At 49.0% G+C, this 24,617-nt stretch overlaps 2 protein-coding genes across 6 annotated transcripts in view; both read right to left on the bottom strand.

The window, feature by feature from the left end:
* The window catches only part of MAEA (macrophage erythroblast attacher, E3 ubiquitin ligase), a 400,167-nt gene that overhangs the window by 349,743 nt on the left and 25,807 nt on the right, over positions 1-24,617 (bottom strand). The gene's annotated exons all lie outside the window — the stretch shown is intronic.
* On the bottom strand, positions 1,491-24,615 carry TMEM175 (transmembrane protein 175). 5 transcript variants are annotated; one of them, XM_069496187.1, is made up of 12 exons: positions 24,503-24,615; positions 11,551-11,733; positions 11,333-11,371; positions 10,841-10,910; positions 10,347-10,519; positions 8,685-8,782; positions 7,788-7,839; positions 7,386-7,421; positions 6,310-6,867; positions 4,228-4,306; positions 3,739-3,871; positions 1,491-2,335 (listed from the first exon to the last, which is right to left on the bottom strand). In XM_069496187.1, the coding sequence occupies exons 2-12, from the start codon at positions 11,701-11,703 to the stop codon at positions 1,666-1,668; spliced, it is 2,061 nt and encodes a 686-aa protein (XP_069352288.1). In that variant the 5' UTR covers positions 11,704-11,733; positions 24,503-24,615; the 3' UTR covers positions 1,491-1,665. The 5 variants fall into 5 exon arrangements, with proteins under 5 accessions (XP_069352288.1, XP_069352291.1, XP_069352289.1 ...); XM_069496190.1 differs by lacking the exons at positions 10,347-10,519; positions 10,841-10,910 and having other exon boundaries at positions 6,310-6,474; positions 6,784-6,867; XM_069496188.1 differs by lacking the exons at positions 10,347-10,519; positions 10,841-10,910.

Here is a 24,617-nt window from a genome sequence, read left to right as displayed (position 1 = left end):
CTTCCCTTCTTGTCCTCCACCTCCCAGCCCCTTGAGTTGGTAACGCTGGTACAGGTTGTCTGGGCGAGTCCGACCTTATTTTGTGCCCCTCAGGCCATCCCCCTGGACTGTGGCTCTGTAGGGGCCTTGGGTGTGTCCCTGCCCAGCAGATAGGGAATGCTGCCAACTCCTCCTGGCCTCACTGCCCACCCTAGTCAGGTGGTGTGGGCAGTCCGTGTTCTGGGGTGCCGGTCGGTGGTGACCTCCTTGTCTGCCTTGGGCAGTGTCTCCCCTGGTGTCCCAGCCTTACCACCATAGGCCATGAGCACAGCTGCAGAAGCAGCGCGGGCTGCGCCCGGTCTGGCTGCCCTTGCTTCTCTGACGCCCTGAGGCCGGGTGGGTTTGGTGCTGCCCACGTGGCAGCTGGAGTGTGGGCTGGGCCCTGGGTGTCCCCTCCAGCCCCAAGGGTGGGGCATTCAGCACCCAGAACAGACCAGAAGCAGAAACTCCTCTGATGCCCTGAGGCCGGGTGGCCCAGAGGTTTATGGAAGTGTGTGTTAACTCCTGGCACACGCAGAGGGGCTGGCTTTGACCCCCTCCGCTCCCACTTTAGCACCTTACATGCCACTTGCCAACAGTCAGCTCTCCCATGTTAGTGTGTAGACACCCTCCCGTGCCTCCCAGCCCCCATGGCTCTGTGGACAGTGCTGCTGGCCAGGCCATGCTTGGGGTGATGGGCTAACAGATGGCCCAGCCAGAGTGAGACAATCTGCGTTTGTCCCGTGTCTGAGGATGGCATGTTTCACACCTCAGACCCCTGGAGTCTGACCTCCCCAAGGAAAGGGTCCCCTAGTCTGGATCTTCTATTTGCTTATGGGGCACAGCTGGCCTGGCCCTCCCTCTCTGGGCCGGGGCTGTCCCAAGTTTGGCCTTCACCTCATAAGTGGCTCTGGTTTGGCTTCAGGAGTGTATGGCCCAGCCCAGCCTACAGCCTCCCGGGGGGGGGGGGGGGTCTCACTGCCACCCCCCCCCCATCCTGCTTCTGCCAAAACTGCACAGACAAATGCATTGTAATGGCCATTTGTGGCCACCAGTATATACATTCCTCATGTCTGCATCACTTGTGATCTTTAAAGCAAGTCCTTAATGGTGTAATTAGTTTTTGCTTTGCAAGCCCTGGTGTTGATTTTGTTCTGTAGGAATTGTTTGTACATTGTGTCTAGGTGACTTGTCCTTCTGTATTTAAGTGAGTCTGTCTGCCCAGATGGGGTCTGCATCCCTGGTGCACGGGTCCCTCCGTGTGTAACTTATCACTACCTGAATGTAACAGTAAATTATATCCGGGACAAATACAGTCTGGGCATTGCTGTCCTGCTGTCTCTCCCTCTTCTGTGTGTTGAAAGACCAGTGGTGGGGGGGTAGGGGGGTGGCAGCTGCTCAGATGGGCCTACTTGGCAATGTCTTTGGGGAACTGGCTGGGTAAATGCAATAAAACATATTCCTATGAAACTCCTCTCTCCGCAAAAAGTGGAGACCAATTTGAGGACACTGAAACAGAACATGATATTTCATAACAAAAATAAAGACCAGGCCTTGTAAACCTGCAGCTCTGGCCATCAGATGATCTTGGCCGCCTTCCTCGTCAGTCCCAGGTGGGGATGGGGGGATTGGGCTCTTTGGCCACTGTCAGGGGGCAGGAAGGAGCAGCGACTGCGAGTCAGCCTCACCCGTGGGGCCTGGCCAGGAGTGTGCTGGGCCCGCCAGGCCGCGCAGGCCCCGCAGGCCAGCCTGGCCCAGGCGCACGAGGAGGCGCAGCAGCAGGAAGGTGGAGGGCACGGCGATCTGCATGAGGTGGAAGATGGCCGTGCTGAGCCCGCTCAGGAAGCAGGTGGAGGCAAAGGCCAGCAGGCTGGCGCAGGGGTACAGGGCCAGCTTAGCAAACATGAATGCGTGCTCCTGGCCACCGAACCACACTGATGGCTGCAGTGTCTCCGCCTCGTGCAGCAGGGCTGCAGTCCAGATGGCTAACTGGAAGATGCTGGCAAAGAAAATGATGGCGCAGCTGACGCGCACGCGCTCAAGCTCATCGTGGGGCTGCTGGGCGAAGGCTGAGGTCTGCTGGTAGGCCAGTGGGAGGCCACCCACGAAGGCCAGCGAGAGTGTGTTCAGCAGCCCCATGGCCCGTGTGGCCCTGCGCACGTGCAAGAAGAGTGAGTGGTGGGCAAACCAGAGCAGGCCCACTGTGGCGAAGGAGCCGAAGTATGCCAGGAAGCGTGGCCCGTACACGCCCAGTGCTGCCACCAGGCTGCCACGGAACTTTTCCTTCACGTCCTTGGGATCCGGAACGTTGTCCTCGCTGAGAATCAGGAACAGATGGCATTTGTACCAGCCTCCCTGAGGCCCACGAAGTCCCCAGGGGCCAGGGCCCACGTGACTCAGAAGAACGATGCAGCTGGCTCAGTGCACTGCGCTGTCATGGCACTGTGCTACGGACACTTCATCGCTCCTCTGAAATTCACACGTACCCGGCAGCTCGTCTGTTCTGTGCTAACTAGCAGCCCTGCCCTGCTGGGTCCTCAAGGGCTGGTGAGCAGCCCTGGCCCTGGGCCCAGGCTCTCTCTGGCTGAGGTCAGTGTGTGCCACCCCCTCCCAATGTCTGCTCCACGGGGCAAGCCCACCGGGGAACTGGTGAGGTCTGTTCCCTCCTTCGTCCATACCCCTCTTTGAGCCACCCTCACAGCACCTTGGTGGCCAGACGCCTGTGCGAGGGGAGTGGTCCTGCAGATCTGAGGAGGGTTTGCCTCTACAGTTCCTAGAGCAGCACAGGGAGTCCCAGGAGACTGACTCCTGGGCCGAACTCTCTAGGGAGCGTCAGCAGGGCACGTGCAGCCCTAGCACCTCTGGGCTTCTCCCATGGCCACGGAGGAGGCCAAGAACCACTCTGGTCAGGGCTGCTGCCCCTAACAGCACATCCTAGAAAACGGGGACTCAGCATCTTCTCTCATCAACTGGACTGGAGGATGGTCCTGGAAGCAGCCCCAGACAGATGTCCAACCTCAAAAATGGTGGGCAGGGGGCGGGGGTACAGGCTGGAGGCAGGAGAGAGCCTGAGTAGGTCACCCTAGGAGTGAGGCCCGAGGCAGCAGGGTGCCGGCTGAGCCCTGGGCCACCCCAAACCACAGCCTCTCCTTGCAGGTCCCTCAGTGCAAAGGGAGATCATTCTGGAATATTCCTTAAACCTAGACCTTAGAAAACAAGTACCAAGAAATATCTGTTTCCAGTTTTAAAAACTGCATAAATTACAGTAGAAAAAAGCTACCAAGAGAGTATCAGGAGACTCAGACTTGAGACTATCAGGTATGGAATATAAAATCAGAGTGTTTTAACATGTTTAAGGAAATGAAAGCGCGTGCTGAGATATGACTAAGGAGCAGAATACTATTAAAAAGGATGGAAGATATAAAAAACCAAAAATGTGGTAACTAAGATCAGGGCTTTAACAGAGTGCAACTGGTGAGGCTGGAGTGAGGGTGGGGATAGGGCCGGGGGCTGGTCTCTTCCTGGTGCTCCCACCCCCTGCCCAAGCTCTCTGGTTGCGGCATGGGAGACCCATGCCCACTCTCTGGGAGATCTGCCCTTCTTGGGGTGAGCTCTGGGCACCCAGGGGGAAAAGAGCCTCTGTGGAGTCTCCAGGAGAGACACCAGGGACTCAGACACAGACTCCCCACCTGACGGGTGGCACTCGCAAGGGGTCCTCACCAGATGTCCAGGATGAGGAGGGTGGCCACGATGGCGTAGACGCCGTCGCTGAAGGCTTCCACCCGCTCCTTGCTGAGTGGCTCGTGGAGGTCGAAAGTGAACTCCAGAGGGTGAGCTGGGGGCTCCTGGTGGCCTGTGGACATGCCGGGAGTGGGAGCTGGCCAAGCCCCTCTCATGTGGGGCTGTGGGGCTAGCACAGCCATCACTGCCCTCTTCCCTGAAGGGGCTGGAACATGCTGGCCAGAGACTGTGCAGGTCACCCTGAGGGGTAGCGGGGAGGCAGCCAGGACCAATGGTGCACAGAGCCCGAAGCAGGGTCCAGCTGGGTACGCCCCAGCCTTCGCCCTGGGCTCAGTCCTACCCCCACCCGACATCCTTGGAAGCAGCTGGGAGTTGGGTGGTGCCTCCCAGCAGCCTCAGTGCAAAGCAACCACATGGAAGATGGGCAGCCTGTGGGCCTCTCAGGCCAGCCCACCCACGGTCACCTACCCACGAGCCTGTCTCTGCACCAGCTGGTGGCCTTGCTGATGTAAGGGAGGAAGATGATGGTCGCCATCAGCAGGTAAGACTGCAGGGACACACACAAGTTAGTTCCCAGCCAGAAACCCCACCCTGAAGCCATCAGCTCCAATGAGGGGACGGGCAGGACAGCAGCAGGACCAGGGAACTGTGCTTTATTGCGATGAAGAGCTCAATAGGGTGTCGAAGGGTGGCCACAGGAGGAGAGAATCTTGGCAGATGATGTACCTGATAAGAGTCCAGTGTCCGAAATACATAAAGAACCCATACATCTCAACAATACAAAGACAACCCAATCTAAAAATGGGCAAAGGACTTGGACACTGCTCCAAAGAAAATATGCAAGCGGCCAACACACACACAGGGAAAGACGCTCCTCACTGCTAGTCATCAGGAAAATGAAATCAAAACCACAGCGAGCTACTTCCACACCCCCGGGACGGCTAGTATCAAGAAGACAAAATAACAAGTGTTCATGAGGATGTGTGGAAACCGGAACCTTGTGCACTGTTGGTGGGAACATAAAATAGTACAGCTGCTGTGGGAAACAGCACAGCAGTTCCTCAAAAAACTAAACCCAGAGTTACCATGTGATTCCGCAATCCCACTTCTGGGTATGTGCACAGAACTGAAAACACAGATTTGAAGAGAGATTTGTACGCCAGTGTTCACGGCAGCATGATTCACAGTAGCCAAAAGGTAGAAACAACCCAAATCTATCAACCAACGAGTAGATACACAAAAGGTGGTTTAATCCACACAAGGGACTGTATGGCTGGGAGATAAAAAAGGAGTAAGATTCTGACACAGGCTGCAACATGGATGAATCCTGAAAACTTTATGCTACAGTTAAGAAGCCAGACACAAAAGGCCACGTATGGTATGATTCTAGTTGCATGAACGTGCAGAAGAGAATCCAGAGACAGGAAATCGGTGGTTCCCAGGGGCCGAGGGGAAGGAGGCAACGGGAGTGACTGCTGGTGGGTGCTGGGTGTGTATTGGGATGAAGGAATAGTTCTGAGACTGGACAGAGGTGATGGCTGCACAGCACCGTGAATGCGCTAAATGCCACCGAATTGTTCACTTTAAGATGCTTACGATGGTAAATATTATGCGTATTTTGCCAAATTAAAAACAAAGGGAGACTGAGGGCCAGAGAGAGTGTTTGGGTCCCTGTCCTCCACGTGGCCCTGCAGAAGTGCTGGGGACCACACTGCGCTGCACTCAGGCTGGCTCGGCCACAGACATGGCGCCCCCCACGCCCTTCTCCCCAGCGAGGCCTGGCCGGCTGCGAGTCTCCCCTCCTGACGCCCTGCAGGTGGCTCCCTGGTCCAGCCACGCCCTCTGCTCATGGCTGCCCTCCCCACTGCATGGCCTCGGCCCACAGCAAAGCGTCCCTACCTGTCCTTCGCTGTAAGCACCTCACATGCACCTCAAGTGGGTGAGAATACGACAAATAACAACTTGAAGTCCCAGATTTGTTTATAATCCGGTTTTCCACAACGAGCAGCAAAAATCATACACATCATTCAACAAACAAGCGCTGAAGCAGCGCCTCCCAGGTGCGAGGCAGGTGTGGGCAGGAGGCTGCCAACAGGAAGGCAGGGCCCACGGAAAAGCAGGAAATGCAACTGGGCAAGGGGGAGCCCGCCCTGGGGGAAGGTGAAGCAGCTAGGGTGGTTTGACCCTCCACCCAAACAGCTGCTGGTGTTCACTGCCCTGACAGTTCGTGCGGGTTTCTCATCCAAACGAAAGAAACAAGCCCAGCCCTGGACTCCTGGCATCTGTTTCTCATCATCATCATTTTGGAGCTTCACTGAGGACAACTTGGACACCCCCGTGGATGAGTGCTGATTCTCTGTCCTGCACAGGCTGGGTCCTGGGGGCCTCGGAGGAGCAGCAGCACCTGCTTCCTTCCCCGGCCACGGACACCCGCCTTCTCGTAGCATACTCGCTGCAGCCACAGGCCTCGTAGAGAAGACCCTTGGGGGGACCTCTGCCAACCCGCAGCCCTGCCCTGCCCGGGCCCTGGGGGGCTGTGCCGGCACTCACCAGGGGGAAGAAGAAGAGGGAGAAGACGGCGGCAGCAAAGCACAGCACTGGGCCACGCAGGACGATGTGCAGGACATGCTGCCGGTACAGGGCCCTGTGGGCGGAGCACTGGATCTGCGGGCTCAGCAGGTGCGGGAAGTGGAATGCGTACCCCACAATCAGCGCCTGCAGGAGAGCAGGCTGCAGGGCCAGCTGACCCTCAGGCTGCCCAGCGTGGGTAGTGCTGGGGCATCTGGTGGGGGGACCCACAGAGGAAGGCTGGCAGCGTGAACACGGGATTGAGAGGAGATGGGAGCCCCTGGGACTGCCTGTGGGGGTTTCAGAGACCACCCTTCCCATCTCCAGCCAGCAAAACGGGGGCTCTGGAAAGACACATCTGCATATACATGGGCAGGCCCTGAGCTCCCAGCACCCCAGCTGCAGGGCCCGGTGGGATCTCACACACACACGAAGCGCAGGCCCTGGGCATCCTACCTGCACGGCCCCGATGGCAATCACACACACACAGAACAGGAAGATGCCCAGAGGCACGTCAGGGAAGGTCACCATTAAGGAAAACTGTGTCCAAGAAAAAAAACACCCAAAAAACCCCCTCAAATACCAGGGCTCAGGGCTTCTGACTCCCCATCGCTGTGCCATCCCCTGGGAAGTAGAGCTGCCACGGCCAGGTCTGTCCAGAGCCCCACAGGAGCCAAGTCCATCGAATGCTTCAGGCCTTCAAGGCCAAAATGTCAAGTCCATATAGAACTCCCCAGACCCTGATGCTTTGTGAGCCCTGCAAGCTCAGACGGGCCCATCCTGTCAGAACTCGGAGTGTGAGCCCTTCTATGGCCTGGGCAGCGCCGGGTGTGTGGACGGAGGCCAAGCTGGGGATAGGCCCAGGGTAGGCAGGAGTGGTGGGCTGGGGGCCAGGTGGGGTTGGGAGCATTGGTAGTCTCTGACTTTTCCCACCTCCAACCCGAAAGTCCTAGGCAGCCCCTAGAACCTTCTCACTTCTGCAACCCTAGGCCCTGGGCCTTGCACCCAAGGGGGTGCTTGGTGAAGCTTCAGGGGAGCATGGGGGGCATGCAACTCACCGTGTAGGGCAGAAGGGTGATGGTCATCATGCATGCCTGCCGGGGAGGGACAGCTGTGAGGCACCCCGTGGGTCCTCATTCCCAGAGGGCCCCACCCAATTCAGAGTGGTGGGCCGCCGAGGGTCAGAGCCTCCCCCCAGACACTGTGGAAACCTGTGCCCTGGCTTGGGTCAGATGGGAGGGGCTGAGCCCCTTAGCCCAAGCCTGGGTTTATCTGGGTGGAGATGCAGGTGGGAACGCCACGGGGAAGGTCCCTCGAAGGCACTCCCAGTGAAGGCAGATCCAGGCTCCGAGGACCCAGAGGCCACGAGAGAAGAAGCCAACTGCTGCCTTCCACTCTTCATTAGAGGGTTAAACTCCAAACTAAAAGCATTTCCCAAAAAATGACAGGAAAATACTCACCAGGTTGAGCAAGGCAAGTGTATCATCTATTTTCCCAACAACCTGGAACAATCTAAACAATTTAAGAAAAAGAGGAAAAGACAGGTCATTGACAAATTGTGGTTCTAATACAACTAAACATACACAAACTCTTTCCAGTATTCTCTGGTTGAAACATTAAGAAATGTCATTTTTCACCAACATAAAATACTACCTAGCATACATTTAGAAAAACAAAGAAGCAAATGCAAGTTCCCCAGAAAGCACCCTGTTCACTCCCAGGTGTCCCTGTCATTTTCTCCTGATGCAAAGCCAGGGTCAACCCACGGACGACTGTGTGCACTTGGCAGCTGTTGGGGACGGTCTCTCCAGAGCAGGCCTTTGGAGCTGGTGCCCCCGCCTTCTCGGTGGCTATGTGGGCCTGAGGGCTGGAGACTGCAGCAGCTCTTGCGCCCCCACAGGGCTTGGTGCCAGGGGAGGCTGTGATGGGAGAAAAGCCCCCAGCCCCCCATGGGAGAGGGGTATGCCGGGCCACATTCCCCCTGGCTTCTAGAGGTCTTTCCTCCCCAGTTCAGCCTGCGAGTCCCAGGGAACAGAGAGGGGCTGAGGAGGGGCCCTGCACACCGCGCAATGGCCTTGGCCAGTGTCTCGGAGTACGTGGCTCGAGCACCGTCCCCTTGCCTGCTCCTGGTCTTGTGGCGGCTCTAGTGGGTAGCGGCAGCGCTGACAAACTCTAACGGGTCCACTCCACTGTCCCAGGCCCTGGGCTCCACCAAGAGACCCAGGGTGAGGCCGGGAAGGAGCAGCTTCCACCCCCGCACACCCTATAATAGCTGCTGCCCCAGGCCTCCGCCTACCCAGCACCTGCACCTGGCAGGTTCTGAGATGTAGGCCTGCCTCGGAAGAGCTGGCCCCCACCTTGTGTGTGCTGCCCAGGCCACAGTCACAATCAGAAACGTCATCAGGTAGACAGCAATCCTAGTTGCTAGAAGTTTCTGTATACTTTTGTCAAAATGCTAGAATAAAAGAAAATTACTGTTAGAATGAAAGCTACGTGTGTAACCTAGTGGTAGTCATCTCCTGGGATGGCATTGTGTGGTGGCCAGCCTTGCCCCAGAGCAGGGTGATCCCCAGGCGGGCCCTGTGAAGTGCCTGGGAGGGGTCTGCCCCCCAAGCAGAGCCCAGAAACTCTCCAGTCTTGGCTCAGCCTCTGTCCTGTGCCTGATCCGTCTTCCCTGACAGCTGCGGGCCCATCCCTGGGGCTCCGCCCTTTCTCCAGAGCAGTGATCCATTGTCCACTTCCACAGGCGCGTGGTTTGGAGTATTTTGTGGACAATTTTCCCACTGAAATGTCAGCTGTTGGGGACATCCCGTGGGGATGGGCTACCCAGACCATGAGGGTGCATAAACGAGGCAGGGGGTGAAGGCCCGGTGAGGGCCTATTCCTCACATACGGTGCCATGCTGGTGTCCTCACAGGAAAGGACGGAATGGCCCTAGCTCCCCTAGCACTTTTCTAAGGTCACTAGCCCCATTCACGAGGCCTACTCTCCAGACCTGATTACCCGCTAAGGCCTCCCCACACACCACTGCCTTGGGGTTTAAATCCCACTGTGTGAGCCACGTCAGGGTTACACAGGGCATTTTCTGGTAAGCAGCTCCACCGTGGCCTGCGGCTGGAACGGAGTCGCAGGCAGGGGCTGTGCATCACACGGAGCTCTCACCGTGAAATCATGGAAGGGGTGTGGTGCTTCATCAACAAATGCTCAAAACAGAAAACCCATCACTTTCTCTTTCTGCAGGAAGGCCTCTGGGCCACTAACTTAGCGTCCAGTCCAGTTACTTTTTCTATCGGGCACTGCCATGTTTTTCGAATCACTGGGTTTCCCAAGGTTTAACTAGTCTTTTTCTTTTGATCAGAGTGAGAGCAGCCCCGTGAACACCCTCTGGGTCGCAGGAGGCGTCCGCTGTTCTGGCCCCTTCTTCTGGAAGCATGTTGGGCCTTGCCTTCTTCCCACAATTGTGTCTTCTCTGAACGAGGCTCCAGGAACGATCCGAGCCCAGGCCCCTGTGGGGACCAGTCAGGCCGCACAAAGAAGAGACTTGGCACTACGACATCTCCAAGAGATGATCCTGACTGCAGAGAAGTGTGAAGAGGTTTGGGCTCACAGGGTTTTCCTATTTTTAACCACAAATGAAGCTTTATTTTCATGTGACCTCCTGGTCTAGATATCTCACATGCAGGCAGCCGCACTCTGACAACCTGTTCTGAAATCGGTGGCTGAGGCAAGCACCTCACGACCACATCAGGCTGAGCCTTCCCTGCAGCTTCCTGGCGGAGGCTTCCGAGCCAGGACGGCCTCTGGTGGAGATGCAGCTTTCCTGAGCAGCTGCTGGGGGCTCGCTCCACCGTTCAGCCCCCGTGGGGAGGGTGGGTACTTTCCACTCAGGACTGCCAGGAACCAGGCACCCGCGCCGGGGCCGCCTACAGATGCTCAGGGTCTCCCTGAGAGCCGGCCCAGGCCCAACCTGCATTTCTACTTAATTCTCAGCAAGATCCTATGAAAGGGATCATTATCACCTTTTCACAGATGAAAAAGCCAAAGGCTGAGCAGCTCCTGAGACTTCCCAGCACCATCCGCCATCCGGCTCCGCTCACAAGTTCACAAGTCGGAACTGGAGCCCAGACCTCAGCTGTGCGTAGGGGCCGGAGAAGACAGGTCTTCACTCCTCTGTCTTGCTGTGCCTGCATGGCTAGTGTGATGACACACACGCACCCCAAATGTCTTCCAAAATAGTTCAGTTTCTAAGATACTACACATTGTGCTTTTTTAAATTATTTATTGTACAGACAGGGTCTTGCTCTGCCGCCCAGGCTAGAGTGCCATGGCATCATCATAGCACGCTGTAGCCTCCAACTCCTGGGTTCAAGGGATCCTTCCCACTCAGCCTCCCGAGTAGCTGGGACTACAGGCAAGCACCACCATGCCCAGCTACATGTTGCTCTTTAACTCAGAAAAATTCCAATAGGTTGGCTATAAACAAACTCTGCTTTTAAAACTTTTCCCCACTCACCTCTCAGTTGAAACCATGTTGAGTGGGCCAGGGTGGAAGTGTCTCCGCCGAGGCTGGGGCAGCCTGCCCTCTGTTTAGTTGGAGTACCTATTATGAGGGCCACCCTGGGGCAAAGGGCAGATACCCCACCGGGGGAGCTCCCTCCCAGCAAAGCACACTGCTGCTCTGTGGACACCAGCCTCTCAGGGCAGGCCGCCCTCCTTCTCGAACCTGTCCTTCAGGCTCGCTCAAGGGCGCTGCCTGTGCGCACTGAGCCCGGCCTCCACTCCCACCCCATTAAGGCCAGGACCTCTCGGGTTGGGTGGGCACATGCTGAGCTGGTGCAGCTGAGGGAAACAGCACCTACAACCCCCTTCCCCTCCAAGCGAGGCCCTGCCCCACGAGCCTCTGAAGCTGTAGGCGTGTGGGGCTGGCTCCTGGGCCCAGGCCCCATCTGTGGACCTGTGAGTCTTCTTGTGGACACACGACACAAGCACAACCTGCTCCTATTACCTGTTCTGGGGAGATCTCCGTGTGGGTCACAGGCAGGATCTAAAGGAACAAAGAGATGAAACGAACAGAGAGATGCTCCTTGAGCCGGGCACTGACCACTGCTGGGACGCAGTGGTATTGGAGCCTCAGAGTCAGTGCTGGGCACTCCCCAAACTGCCCGAGGGGCTGGGGACGGGTCTGAAGTAGGCTGGGCAGTGCCTCGAGGGCCCCATACAGACCATGACGGTGGCGATGATGGACAGCAGGGCGTCGCTGAAGCTGAGCATGCGGTGGGAACACTGGGTCCCCTCCCCGGAGTCCTCGTCCCTCCTGCCTGGGGTGCAGTCTCCCTGTGTATCGAGCACCTGCTCTGGGGTCTGGGGCTGGGACATGGTGGGGCCGCTGCCCGGTGGTCACAGGAGCTGGAAGGAAGCACAGCTCTGAGCATGCCGGTGGGATGCTCCGGGAGGCCTGCCTCTGCGGCTTCAGCCACAGTGCGGGGCCAGGGATGGGGGCACTTCCCCAGGCGGGGGCTTGGCTGTGGCAGGAAGGCCCATGCTGCTCTGTCCTCTCCCAGGAGGCCCCTCAAATTTCCAGCCTCCAGCTAAGAGGGCCAGTATCAGATCCCACCCATGCCCTGCCACTGCTGAGCACACATCTGGGCAAGAGACATGCCCTGGGCCTGCTTCCCCTCAGGAGAAGGGAGAGATGGGTGAAGGTGCATTGCGTCTGACATGTGGTCAGACACACCACGTTGCCAGGGAAGGGCCTGAGGCGCCTGACCCCACAGCACCCCTAAACCTGGAGCAGGAGTATGGTGCCCTGTGGGGCCCCAGGTCACTGGGAGCCTCAGTGCCTATGCATGTGTGCTAGGGGCTGTCGTTTTCCGCAGGGGCCACACTGTAGCTGTAACCTTTCGGGAAATCAAGGCCCTGAGTGACCAGCTAGCACCAGGCAGGCGCTGTCACCCATGCCCCTCCTCTAGTCCACCTGCAGGAGCCAGGGCTGGGTGCACACCCAGCAAACGCCACAGCTGCGGCTGTGGCTCCCTCAGCACAGAGCTCCTAGGCATTTGTAATATCAGAGGTGAGCCTGGGAAGACAAGCAAGATGCCAGGTAGAGGGTGCTCTGGACAGAAGTGACCCCAGTGCCTCCTGGGAGCAGACTGAGGTATGGTGGGGTAGCTGGAGGCACCCTGGTGGGAACCAGGCTGTGAAGTGAGAGCAGCCGTGAGCCCCACCAACTGGGCACGACAGACTTTACACTGCACTGGGGGACCCTGAGACATCCCACAGATCCAAGGCACAGCCAAAAGTTTAATGCCGTCCTGCAGCCAGGCACTGCTGGTACAGGGGAGAGGGAACAGAAGGCTGGTCGGGAGGTGGCTGCCGTAATCAGGTGAGAGAGGAAGGCAGCCTGGCAGCACCAGGGGACAGGGAGGTGTGGAAGGTGTGGGGGTTGTCGGAGAGGGTTGTGGAGGCTGAAGCAGTCCCACCTTGGGTGCTGACCTAGGCTGACTTCTAAGTAATCCCTGCTGGGGGCATCTCTAGGTTTCTGCTTTATCTACTGTTCCTGCCCTTAGGCAGGTTCACCTGGCATCCATGCCCCTCTCGGAGGTCGGCTCCAGGGTCCTGCCTGTCCTTTCTATGGTGTGGAAGCCCTGGGTCTGGGGTAACGGTGTGGGCATCCGCCATGCTGTCCCATGGCTGCCAGGACATGGCTTCTGTTCGTAGGTCCCTATGAAATGTTTCTTTTTGAGAAACTGGATATGTCAGCCTCTTTTTTCAGCCTCTCAGTTTCCTTGGACTTTGGGGGTAGGTTTGCACAGACCTGCCCACCTTGGAAGAGGGGTGACAGATGAGGGGGAGACAACGAGGCCCTGGTGCCACCCAAGAGAAGGAAAGTGAGACAGGGCATGTTCCTGAGGGAAGATGACCTGTGTGCTTTGGTCATGTTTCCCAAAACACAGGAAAGGCACCTGGACTGTCCATGAGGTGAGCTGTGGGGTGGACACAGACCCAGGTCAGGAAAAAGGCCGGGCTACAGACGTAGACTTTGGAGTCATCACTGCACACTGTTATGGAGGATGAGATGGCCCCATGTGGAGTCAGAAGCACAAGGAAGGCCTGAGCTACCTGGACATCATGGGGTTGTCAGAGGGAGAGGTACGTGGGCCGGAGCGGGCAGGACACGAGACCTCTCAGGCCTTCTAAGGAGGAGGCATCTTCAAGGAAGGGTCCCCAGGGTGAGCCCTTCAGAAATGAAGGAAGAGTAATAAGAAAGTATCCCCTGGGTTTTACTTTGAAGAGGATGCTGCTTCCCCCAGCAAAAGTATCAGAGGATTGAGATGGTGGAGCTAGTCAGAGGTCAGAGAGGTGGAGGGAGGAGGACCAGCCTTTTAGTGCCATATCTAAGAACTCTTTGCCTAACACAAGACAACATAGATTTTCTGTTTTCTTTTAGAAGTTTTAAGGTTTTAGGTTCTACTTGAGGTTTGTGATCTATTTTGAGTTAATTTTTCACATATTGTGCAAGGTATAATTGATTCTCCCTTTTTTGCAGATTGATGTCAAATTGTTGCCATGCCACTCTTTGAATAGACTATCCTTTCTCTACTGAACTGCCTTTGCACTGTGGTCAAAATTCATGGGCCATACTTTTGGAAGTCTGTTCTATTCCACTTATGTGTCTATCCTTCTGCCAATACTGCCATCTTGACTGCAACTTCACAGTAAGTCCTGACATCTGGTAGAGTGAGTCCCCTCTTCTTTTTCAAAGTTCTAGTTCTTTTGTCTTTCTCTCACATGCTTCTGCTTGAAGGGGTCCATGTTCACGGCTCCTCTGGGTGGAAAGATGAGGGTTTCTCTCAGAGTTTTCACTGCCTGTGCAACCCCACAGCACAACTCTGCAACTGAGGACTAGTCTGGGGTCAAAGCTATGAGAAAAGAGGTTTAAAAAGTTGGAAACTCATACCTGCGTCACTAACTTCAAGTTTGACCCCCCTTCCAAACCCCTTGGCTTTTGGGTATTTTTTCTTTTAGTATTTTGTCCAGAGTTTTTACTCAAAATTAGTAGGAAAGATAGCCAGAGGGGCGTATTCTAACAAAAATAAGATGAAAAGTAACCTCTGGTTCTTTGGGTACTAATAGTGAGAAACAGATGTCCATTATATTTTTTCTAGAACTTTTTATATGGTTAATTTTTTTCAATTAAAATTTATTTTTTAGAATACAGTAAATATTGAATATGGAAGGAAAAATCCTCAACAAAATGTGAACAATTGGAGTCCAGCAACATATAAATAGGATTACATACCATGACCAAGTGGGATATATTCCAAGAATGCAAGGTTGGTTTAAAATCTGAAAATCAATTAGTGCAGCATACCATACTGTAAACTAAAAATAAAATCCTAAGCCCCTGCCGACTGAATGGACCCCCTCTTGGCCAAGGAGACCCCAGAAAAACCTAAAGCTGAGCTTTCAACCACAAAGAGAAGGTAGGTCAGACATGCCTTGTTACACTCCTTCCCTTTTGTTGTTGAGACTAATTGCAAACAGGTAAGGCCATGCAAGGCAAAGGTTAAGTCACAGCAAGTGAGTATGTTGTGGCTTGCTCTCTGATTAGCAGACTTCCTTATCTTAAAACTTTCCTTCTACTGATTCCAAGCCTTTAGACAAAGCTTTATTGCTTTACTCACTTACAAATCAAAGAATCTCTGAACCCATCTATCACCTGTAAGCCTCTGCTTTGAGATGTCCCACCTTTCTGGGCCAAACCAATGTATACTTTCCTTGTATTGATTTATACGTGATCTTACCTGCAGTTCCCATCTCCCTGAAATGTATAAAACCAAACTGTAACCTGGCCACCGGGAGCACCTCACTTCTCAGGACCTCTTGAGATTGTGCAGCTCCAGGCCATAGTCACATTCGGCTCAGAATAAACCTCTTTAAATCATTTTACAGGGTTTGGATTTTTCTGTTAACAATACCTATAAAATAACAGAAAAAACCCACATGATCATCCCCATAAATGCACAAAAAGTAGTTGAGAAAATCCAATACCTCTTCATGATTAAAACACTCAAGAAATTAGGAATGGAAGGAAACTTCTTCAACCTGGTAAAGGGCATCTATTAAAAAAACCCACAGTTAACATCATACTTAATGGTGAAAGACTGAAAACTTCCCCCTAAGATCAAAAGCAAGACAATGATGTTTGCTTTCCTACTTCCATTAAATATTATACTGGAGGTTCTAGCCAGGGCAATCTGGCAAGAAAACGAAGTATTAATAGGAGGCACACAGACTTGAAAGGAAGAAACAAAACTGTCTCTACTTGCAGATGATATAATTTTGTATATATTATAGAAAATCCTAAGGAATCCACAGAAAAAACAATTAGAACTAATAAATGAGTATAAGGTTGCAGGAAACAAGATCACTATATAAAAATCAACTGTGTTTCTGTAACAATCTGAGAATATTAAGAAAATTCCATTTATAATAGTACCAAAAAACTTAGGAACAAATTTAACAAAAGTACAAAACATTGCTGAAAGAGATTATTATTAATAAGACCTAAATAAATGGAATGACATCTTTTGTTTATGAATTGGAAGACTTAATATTGTTAAGATAGCAATGCTTTCCAAGTGCATCTATAGAATCAATTCAATGCCTATCAAAATTCCAACTGCCTTCTATGTGGAAATGAACAAACTGATCCCAAAATTCATATGGAAATTCAGGGAACCCAGAATAGCCAAAACAATATTGAAAAAAGAAGAAAAAATTTGGAATACTCACATTTACCAATTTTAAAACTTACTACAAAGCTCCAGTGATCAAGATGATACAGTACTGGCATAAAGACACAGATCAACGGAACAGAGTTAAGAAATAAATCCCTACATTATGGTCAACTGATTTTTGACAAGGGTGCCAAGACCATTTAACAGGGAAAGAATAGTCTTTTCAACAAATAGTGTTGGAACAACTGAATACCCACATGCAAAAGAATGAAATTGGACCTTCCCTCATACTGCATACAAAAATTAACTCAAAAATGGATCAAAGACCTAAATGGAAGAGCTAAAACTATAAAACTCTTAGGAGACATTGAAGAAAATCTTCATGGCATTGGGTTTAACAAAAGATCCTTAAACATGACACTAAAAGCACAGGCAACAAAATAAAAAATATACAAACTGGACTTCATCAAAATGAAAAATTTTTGTGCTTCAATGGACACTATAAAGATTTATTATTTGCAAACATTTTCTCCCAGTCTGGGCTGTCTTTTCATTCCCTCAAGAGTGTATTTTTTAAAAAAATGGACTTTTTTAAAAAGCAGTTTTAGGTTTACAGAAAAATTGAGCAGAAAGTACAGAGTGCCATTACATACCTTCACATCCCCCCCTTCATATTTCCCTATTATTAACATCTTACATTAGTGTGCCACATTTGTTACAATTGATAAGCCAATACACATACATTATAATTAAGCCCACAGTTTACATTAAGGTTCACTCTTTGTGTTGTAAATTCTGTGGGTTTTGACAAATATAAAATGACTTGTATCCACCAGTACAGTACCACACAGAATAGTGTTACCACCCTAAAAATCTCCGGTGACCCACCTTACCTCTTTTGCCCTGAATCCTCAGCAACCACTGATCTTTTTACTGTCTCCATAGTTTTGCCTTTTCCAGGTCACATAGTTGGAATCTTACAGTATGAAGCATTTTTAGATTGGCTTCTTTCACTTAGCAACATGCATTTAAAGTATCTCCAAGTCTTATTGTTTGATAGCTTTTTATTACTGAATAATATGCAGTACTATGGACATTATCAGTTTATCCATTCACCTACTGAACATATTGGCTGCTTTCAACAGTGTATTTTGAAGTTCTTAATATTGACGAAATTCACTTTATCTGTATCTTTTATGGATCATGCATTTGGTGTCATATCTAAAAAGCTCATAGTTCAAAGATTTTTCTCTCTCTTTTCTTCTAGAAGTTTTTATTTATTTATTTATTTATTTATTTTTGAGACAGAGTCTCACTCTGTTGCCTGGGCTAGAGTGAGTGCCGTGGCGTCAGCCTAGCTCACAGCAACCTCAAACTCCTGGGCTCAAGTGATCCTCCTGCCTCAGCCTCCCGAGTAGCTGGGACTACAGGCATGCGCCACCATGCCCGGCTAATTTTTTCTATATATATTTTTTAGTTGGCCAGATAATTTCTTTCTATTTTTAGTAGAGACGGGGTCTTGCTCATTGCTCAGGCTGGTCTCGAACTCCTGACCTCGAGCGATCCACCCGCCTCGGCCTCCCAGAGTGCTAGGATTACAGGCGAGAGCCACCATGCCCGGCCCTCTTTTCTTCTAGAAGTTTTATAGTTTTAGGCATCACGTTTAGATTTATGATCTATTTTGAGTTAATTTTTTATATATGGTGCAAGGTATAGCTCAGGTTCATTTTTTAAAGATATGGACATTCAATTTTTTCCAGCATCATTTGTTGGAAAGATTACACTTTCTCCAATGAACTACCTTTGCTCCTTTGTAAAAAAACTCAATTGTTCATACACCTGTAGACCAATTTCTGTACTCTTTTCTGTTCCATTTACCTACTTAGCTATCTTTAGATTGACACCATACTGTTTTGATTATTGTGGTTTTATAATAAGTGTTGAAGTTAGGTAATGTAAGTCATACAATTTTGTCCTTGTTCAAACTTGTTTTGGCTATTCTAGCTCCTCTGCAGATCCAAATAAATTTTAGAATCAGTGTGTCAATTTCTATAACAGAAGTCTGCTGGGAATTTAGCTGCATTGCATTGAATCTATGGATCAATTTGTGGAGAACTGATATCTTAACATTGAATCTCCTGATTTATGAATATGGTATCTCTCTTCATTTATTAAAGTTTTAAATTCCTCTCAGAAAACTTTTGTAGTTTTCAATGTATAAATCTTGCACATCTTTTTTCAGATCCATCCCAAGTATTTTATACTTTTTGATGTTATTATAAATTGCATTTTTTTCTAATTTTAACTTCTAATATTTGTTGCTAATATGTAGAAATATAATTTTTGCACATTAATCTTGCATCCTGCAACCTTGCTAAACTCAATAGTTCTAGTAGCTCTTTTTGTAGATTGCATCTGATATTTTTATTAATACAAGGGGCAGTGGTTCTCTACTGACAATGATTTTGCCTCCCCTAGGAAGAAAACATTTGGCAAATGTTTAGAGACATTTTTGATTGTCACACTGGTGGCTGTGTATTGGTGTCTAGCCAGTAGAGGTCAGAGATGCTACTAAACATTCTATTAAATCAACACACAGAAACTCTCCCCACCCCCACCACAGCAATAAGGAATTAACTGGCCCAGTATGTCCATAGTGTCAAGGTTGAAGAATTCTGACATAGATGATTATGTCATCTGCAAATAAACAATTTTCCTCCTTTTCAATCTGGATGCTTTTTCTTGCCTTATTACATTGGCTAGAACTTCCAGTACAACGCTAAATGGAAGTAGTGAGACCAGACAATCTTGCTTGTTACTTATCTCTGGGGAAAAATATTCAGTCTTTTATTATTCCATATGATGTTAGCTATAGGTTTTTCATAGATGCCCTTACCATGTTGAGGAAATGACATTTTATACCTCATTTGCTCAGTTTTTTTAATTTATTTTTTATTTTTTTGAGACAGGGTCTCACTCTTTCTCCCATGCTGGAATGCAGTGGTACAATCACGGCTCACTGCAACTGTGAACTCCCTGGCTCAAATGATCTTCCTGCCTGAGTCTCCTGAGTAGCACACCACCACACCTGCCTAATTTTTTTTCTGTTTTTGTAGAGATGAGGTCTTACTACATTGCTCAGGCTCGTCTCGAAATCCTGGCCTCAAGTGATCCTCCCACCTTGGCCTCCCAAAGTGCTGGGATTACAAGCATGAGCCACCATGCCCAGCTAGTTTTTATTTGTTTTAAATCAGGAACAGATATTGGATTTAATTAAATCCTTTTTCTATATCTGTTGAAATAATCCATTTTTTAAATTTTTACTCTTAATTTTAATAGTGTGAATTACATTCATCAATTTTCAAATGCTAAGCCAACTTTGCTTTACTGGGATGAACCCCACTTAGTCATGGTGTATCGTCCTTTTTATACAGCGTTGGACTCAATTTGTTATAGAATGTTTTAAAAGAACTTTTGTATCTAGGCTCATGAGAGGTATTAGTCTGTAGTTTCTCATAATGTCCTTGCTGAGTTCTGGTGTCAGAATAACACTGTTAGGAACAATGATTTGGGAAATAATTCCTTCCTTCAATTTTCTTTTCTTTTTTTTTTTTTTTTTTTTTGAGATAGGGTCTTGCTCTGTTGCCCCAGCTAGAATACAGTGGTATCATCATAGTTCATTGCAACCTCAAACTCCTGGACTCAAGCAATCTTCCTGCCTCAGCCTCCTGAGTAGCTGGGACTATAGACGTGTGCCACCATGCTTAGCTAATTTTTCTGTTTTTTTGTAGAGATGGGGTCTCACACTTGCTCAGGCTGGTCTCAAACTCCTGACCTCAAGCAATCCTCCTGCCTTGGCTTCCCAAAGTGCGAGGATCATAGGCGTGAGCCACTGCGCCCAGCCCTTTCTTCAATTTCCTATAAGAGTTTGCATGGAATTGTTTGGTGGAATTCCCAGTGAAGCCATCCAAGTCTGGAGTCTTGTTTTGAGGGAAGAGTTTCAAGTACAAATTCAGTATTTTAACAGATTTAGAGCTGTTTAGGTTATCTATTTCTTCTTAAGTGAGCTTAAATAGTTTGTTCTTTCAGTGAATTTGCTAATTTTATCTAATTTGTTAAATTTATTGGCATAAAGTTGTTCATTACATTCTCTGTTACCCTTTCAGCAGTGATGTCATTTCTCACTCCTGATATGAGTAATTTGAGCCATTTCTTTTTCTTGTTCAATCTGACCAGAGATTTTTCCATTTTATTAATCTCAAAAAATCAGCTTCTGGTTTCAATGACTTTCTCTATTGTTTTTAGTTTCTATTTCATTGAATTCCACTGATATTTATTATCTCCTTTTTTATACTTACTTTGGGCTTCATTTGCTTTTTTTTTTTCTTTTTCCTTTCTTGAGACAAAGTCTTACTCTGTTACCTGGGTAGAGTGCAGTGGCATCATCATAGCACAATGCAACCTCAAACTCCTGGGCTCAAGTGATTCTCCTGCTTTATCCTCCAGAGTAGCTGGGACTGCAGGCGTGTCCCACCACATCTAACTAAATTTTCTATTTTTAGTAGGAGATAGCGTCTTGCTCTTGCTTAGGCTGGTGTCAAACTCCTGAGTTCAAGCAATCCTCCTGCTTCAGTCTCCCAGAGTGCTAGGATTACAGGTGTGAGCCACTGTACCCAGCCAATTTGCTCTTACTTTTCTAGTTTCTTAAGATGAATGCTGAGGTCACTGACCTATTTTCTAATAGTGCTTTAGCTGCATCCCACAAATTTTCAAATCCTTCATTTTCATTTAGTTTACAGTATCTTCTAATTTCCCTTTTGATTTTTTCCTTGACCCACGGGTTATTTAGAAGTGGGTTATTCAGTTTCCAAATTTTCAAAGGATTTTCCAGATGTGTTATTGATTTCTAATTTAATTTCATTCTGGTTAGAGAATATACTGGTTTCATAGCCCAGAATACGATCTGGCTTAGCAAATTTTCTTTATGCACTTAAAAAATTGTGTATTCTGTTGTTGTGGGGAGTGTTCTACAAATGTTCATTAGGTCAAGTTGGTTGATAGTGTTGTTCAAGTCTACCGTATCTTTAGTGATTTTCTGGGTACTTGTCCTATCATTTACTGAGAAAGGAATCTTCTCCAACTATAATTGTGATTTTTTTTTTTTTTTAAATCTCTCCTTGCAGTTCCATTAGTTTTTGCTTCATGTATTTTAGAGCTTTGTTCTTAGGTACATACATGTTTATGATTATTATGTCCTTTTGATGAATTCACCCTTTCATCATTATGAAATGATCCTCTTAATTTCTATGAAATCTAGTGCAGGGGAACAGGTTTGGGGATCATGACCATAAATTCAGTTTTGTTTATATATATATATATATATATATATATATATATGAGGTGATGTATAGATGTAAGATATCTAAGAACAAACATCTAAGGAGAAGAACGTAGACACACAGATTTGGGTTAAGACGATGTTACTATCGCGTGTACTGCAGTGCCAATAAATAAAGGTGCTCTATAAGTACTTATGAAATAAACAGCCTCAATAGATTCTAGTTTCCCACGTAATTGCACAATTTAGAAATCTCCATTTGATCCTAGGTCAAATGGGGAGGTCATGCATAAGTTCATGGCCTCCAAACTCAAATGAGCCCTCAAACTATCTCATGCTTTCTGGTGAATTATTCATTAAGTTTCCCAAAATAACTATTTTAGATCTTTTCCACACTGCTTAAACCTTGGGTTTCCTACCTCCCCTCTCACTTTTAGTAGATGTTTTCCTTCCCTTATTCACAATGAAAACAGAAGCTATCAGAGAATTCCTTTACCTTAATTCCAACAAACACATAAAGTTATAGGCAACTACAACCCACTTTTTTCTCCTTCCCTCCTCTTCTAAGAAATCGTTTTTCCTATGTCCAAGGCAAACACCTCCACCTACACTCTGGATGTCACTGCTCTCCTATCTTCTAAGGGATCTCACCCCATCATTTCCCTCTCTTTTGTACCAGCAAACCCTCTCTCTCTACTAGCTTCCTTCCATCAGTTTTAGGCTGCTCAAGAATCTCCCATATTAAAACATCTCAACATCACATCATCCTTCTAGCTCCCACTCTTTTCTCCACAGCCAAACTTCCCTGAGCTATCTCCACTTGCCATCTCTACCTCATCTCTTCATTCCTCCACTTACGGTAAGGTGTAGGTTCTACCCCACCGCTCCAATGAAACCATTTTTAGTGAGGTCACCAATGATTCACTGTGGATAAGCCCAACACACACCTTTCATTTTTTTTCTACTTGATTTTTAAGTGGCCTTAGACACTTTTAACTATCTTTTGCTCCCTTGCCTTGGCTCTATGCCATAACATAATACTTTCTTGGTTTTCTTCTTGCTTCCCTGGCTGGTCTTTCTCCATGTCTAACTATGCTGTCTCTGTTGGTCCTCTCTTCTGCTCCTAGAGCTACATGCTGAGGATGCCTGAATATCTGTCTCTAGCCTGGACTCTTTCCTGAGCTCCCAATCCTTGTATTCCAGTCTACCAGACAAATGCACTGGCTGGAAAAGCCATATGACTTGTGCTGAATTCTAGCTGCATCAGTGGTTGGCCTTGGCCAACTATTGACATTGGGAGGTTAATTATACTGTGCTTTCTTCACAAAGATATTTTAAGATCATTAAAATGAACCATCATAAAAAGGTTGTTGTAAGTGATAAAGCACTGCATAAACTAAGCTGTTATTATTATTTTCAGTTTAAAGATCATTTGGCTTTACTGTGATTCTAGAATCATGCAATACTTCATTCCATAAAATAGAATAAATGTTCCAATGAGTTGAGCCTGTTATCTTTTAATAATAAAGATAACAGGTGTTAGCCTGTCTCAAAGGATATTTTTAATAGCTTGAAATCCTGTGAGGGTTATGATGCTGATTTGAACCTGAGAGTCCACTTTTGAGTTTGAGAACAAATACTCTACACGAGAGGTTGCAAACCTCAAATGCCTACAGGAACCAGGCAGGTAACATAAATGAGCCAAGTTGGTCAGGCAAATGATTATGTCTTACCTGAAGGGAGCAGCTGTAGGTGACTGGTAACATACAGATTCTGGGTCCAATATTGCCTGATCTGATTTTTCTACACAAGTTGGAAAACTGGGTTTTTATAATCTAAACTTTCAGTCTCTAAATGGTAGTGACTAATTCACTACCATATTCCTTCAAAATACCATGTGAGCCAAAAAATAAAAATGCATGTTGGCCAGGCACAGTGGCCGAGGTGGGAAGATCACTTGAGGCCAGGAGTTCAAGACCAGCCTGAGCAAGAGTGAGACCCCTTCTCTACAAAAAATAGAAAACTTTGCTGGTGTAGTGGCACACACCTGTAGTCCCAACTACCTGGGACGATATAGCAGGGGGATCACTTGAGCCCAGGAGTTTGTAGTTGTAATGAGCTATGATGACATCACAGCACTGAAAAGCATGTCTATGGGCCATTTCCTCATTATCTTATAAGGAAAGTCACCTTTTTACCCTCAATTGATTGGGCATTATGAACCCTTCCAACTGGTCTACTTCCTTTTACCTTAGAAATGTTAGAGTGCAAATGAACCTTGAGGGCTGAGAAAAAATAGCCTGGAGCAGTCTGAGCTATGCGAGGTATGCAAAATTTATCAGGTCCAGCAAGACAGGAGTATGGGACTTAAGTCTCACCCTCTTCACCCATGCATGGAGCAACTGTCATTTTGTTTCAGACTAGCAGCCTCACTCATCATCTTTGAGTTCCTGGATTTTGTGATACAAAGAACAATGTATAGACAATCAATAATTTGTTGTTTTAATGTAACTGCCTCTTCTTTCCTTTAAAAACTCATTTGTAACTGCTGCTTATCGGTATATACTCAGGGCAACGTGAATCCACGCTCCCAGATGGCCAGCTTCAAGCTTTGGGCTCGAATAAACTCAGTCATGTTTCCTGAATCTCATTATTTAAGGTTGACAGGGTCACAAGGACAGTCTCTGCAGTTTCGTGCAGTCCAGAGTGAAGCTTTGCTAGCCCGCGGCTCCGTTTACTGGCCGCTGCCGCAGCCCCGACTCCAGCTCCAAACTGCCTGGCTGCTCCGAGCCGGCTGACAAACACACTAGGAACGTCGACGGCGCTACAACCCTATTCGCTAAACGTCACAGGAAATGTCGACCCCTGTGAGGCAAAAACTAAACATTTATTGAGTGCTTAACGTATCCTAACTCGCTTCTCCGCCACCAGAGGTGAGAATTCCTGAACCCATTCGCAAACGCGGCGCTAACAGCAAGAGGAAGACCGACTTCCCCAGGGCATGGCGGAGCGCTTAGACCACAGAAACCTCAGGACCAGCCTTCCGCAAAACGGAGTGTGGTCGAGCGGTCGAGCGCTGGGCTGGGGGCTAAACTACCTGGGCGGGAATCGCCACGGCCACCCCTCCGCGTGTCTCCACTCTCGGTCAGCCCGGCCCGCGAGCTCGGCAGCCGGACGTTGGTCACCACACCGGCGACGCCCCGCGCTCGCGC

Source organism: Eulemur rufifrons, chromosome 20 (assembly GCF_041146395.1).
Source record: "Eulemur rufifrons isolate Redbay chromosome 20, OSU_ERuf_1, whole genome shotgun sequence".
NCBI classification, from domain to species: domain Eukaryota; kingdom Metazoa; phylum Chordata; class Mammalia; order Primates; family Lemuridae; genus Eulemur; species Eulemur rufifrons.
The sequence above is the reverse complement of the archived record's forward strand: the minus strand, read 5'-3'. Positions and strand labels throughout refer to the sequence as shown.

Excerpts from the sequence above, each read along its gene's own strand:
- TMEM175 (XM_069496187.1), bottom strand. The coding sequence starts at position 11,703 with ATGTCCCAGCCCCAGACCCCAGAGCAGGTGCTCGATACACAGGGAGAC. Across the intron at positions 10,911-11,332 it reads CGGAGATCTCCCCAGAACAG|AGGGCAGGCTGCCCCAGCCT; the intron begins GTAATAGGAGCA and ends CCAACTAAACAG. Across the intron at positions 2,336-3,738 it reads CTCCTCATCCTGGACATCTG|CGAGGACAACGTTCCGGATC; the intron begins GTGAGGACCCCT and ends CCTGATTCTCAG.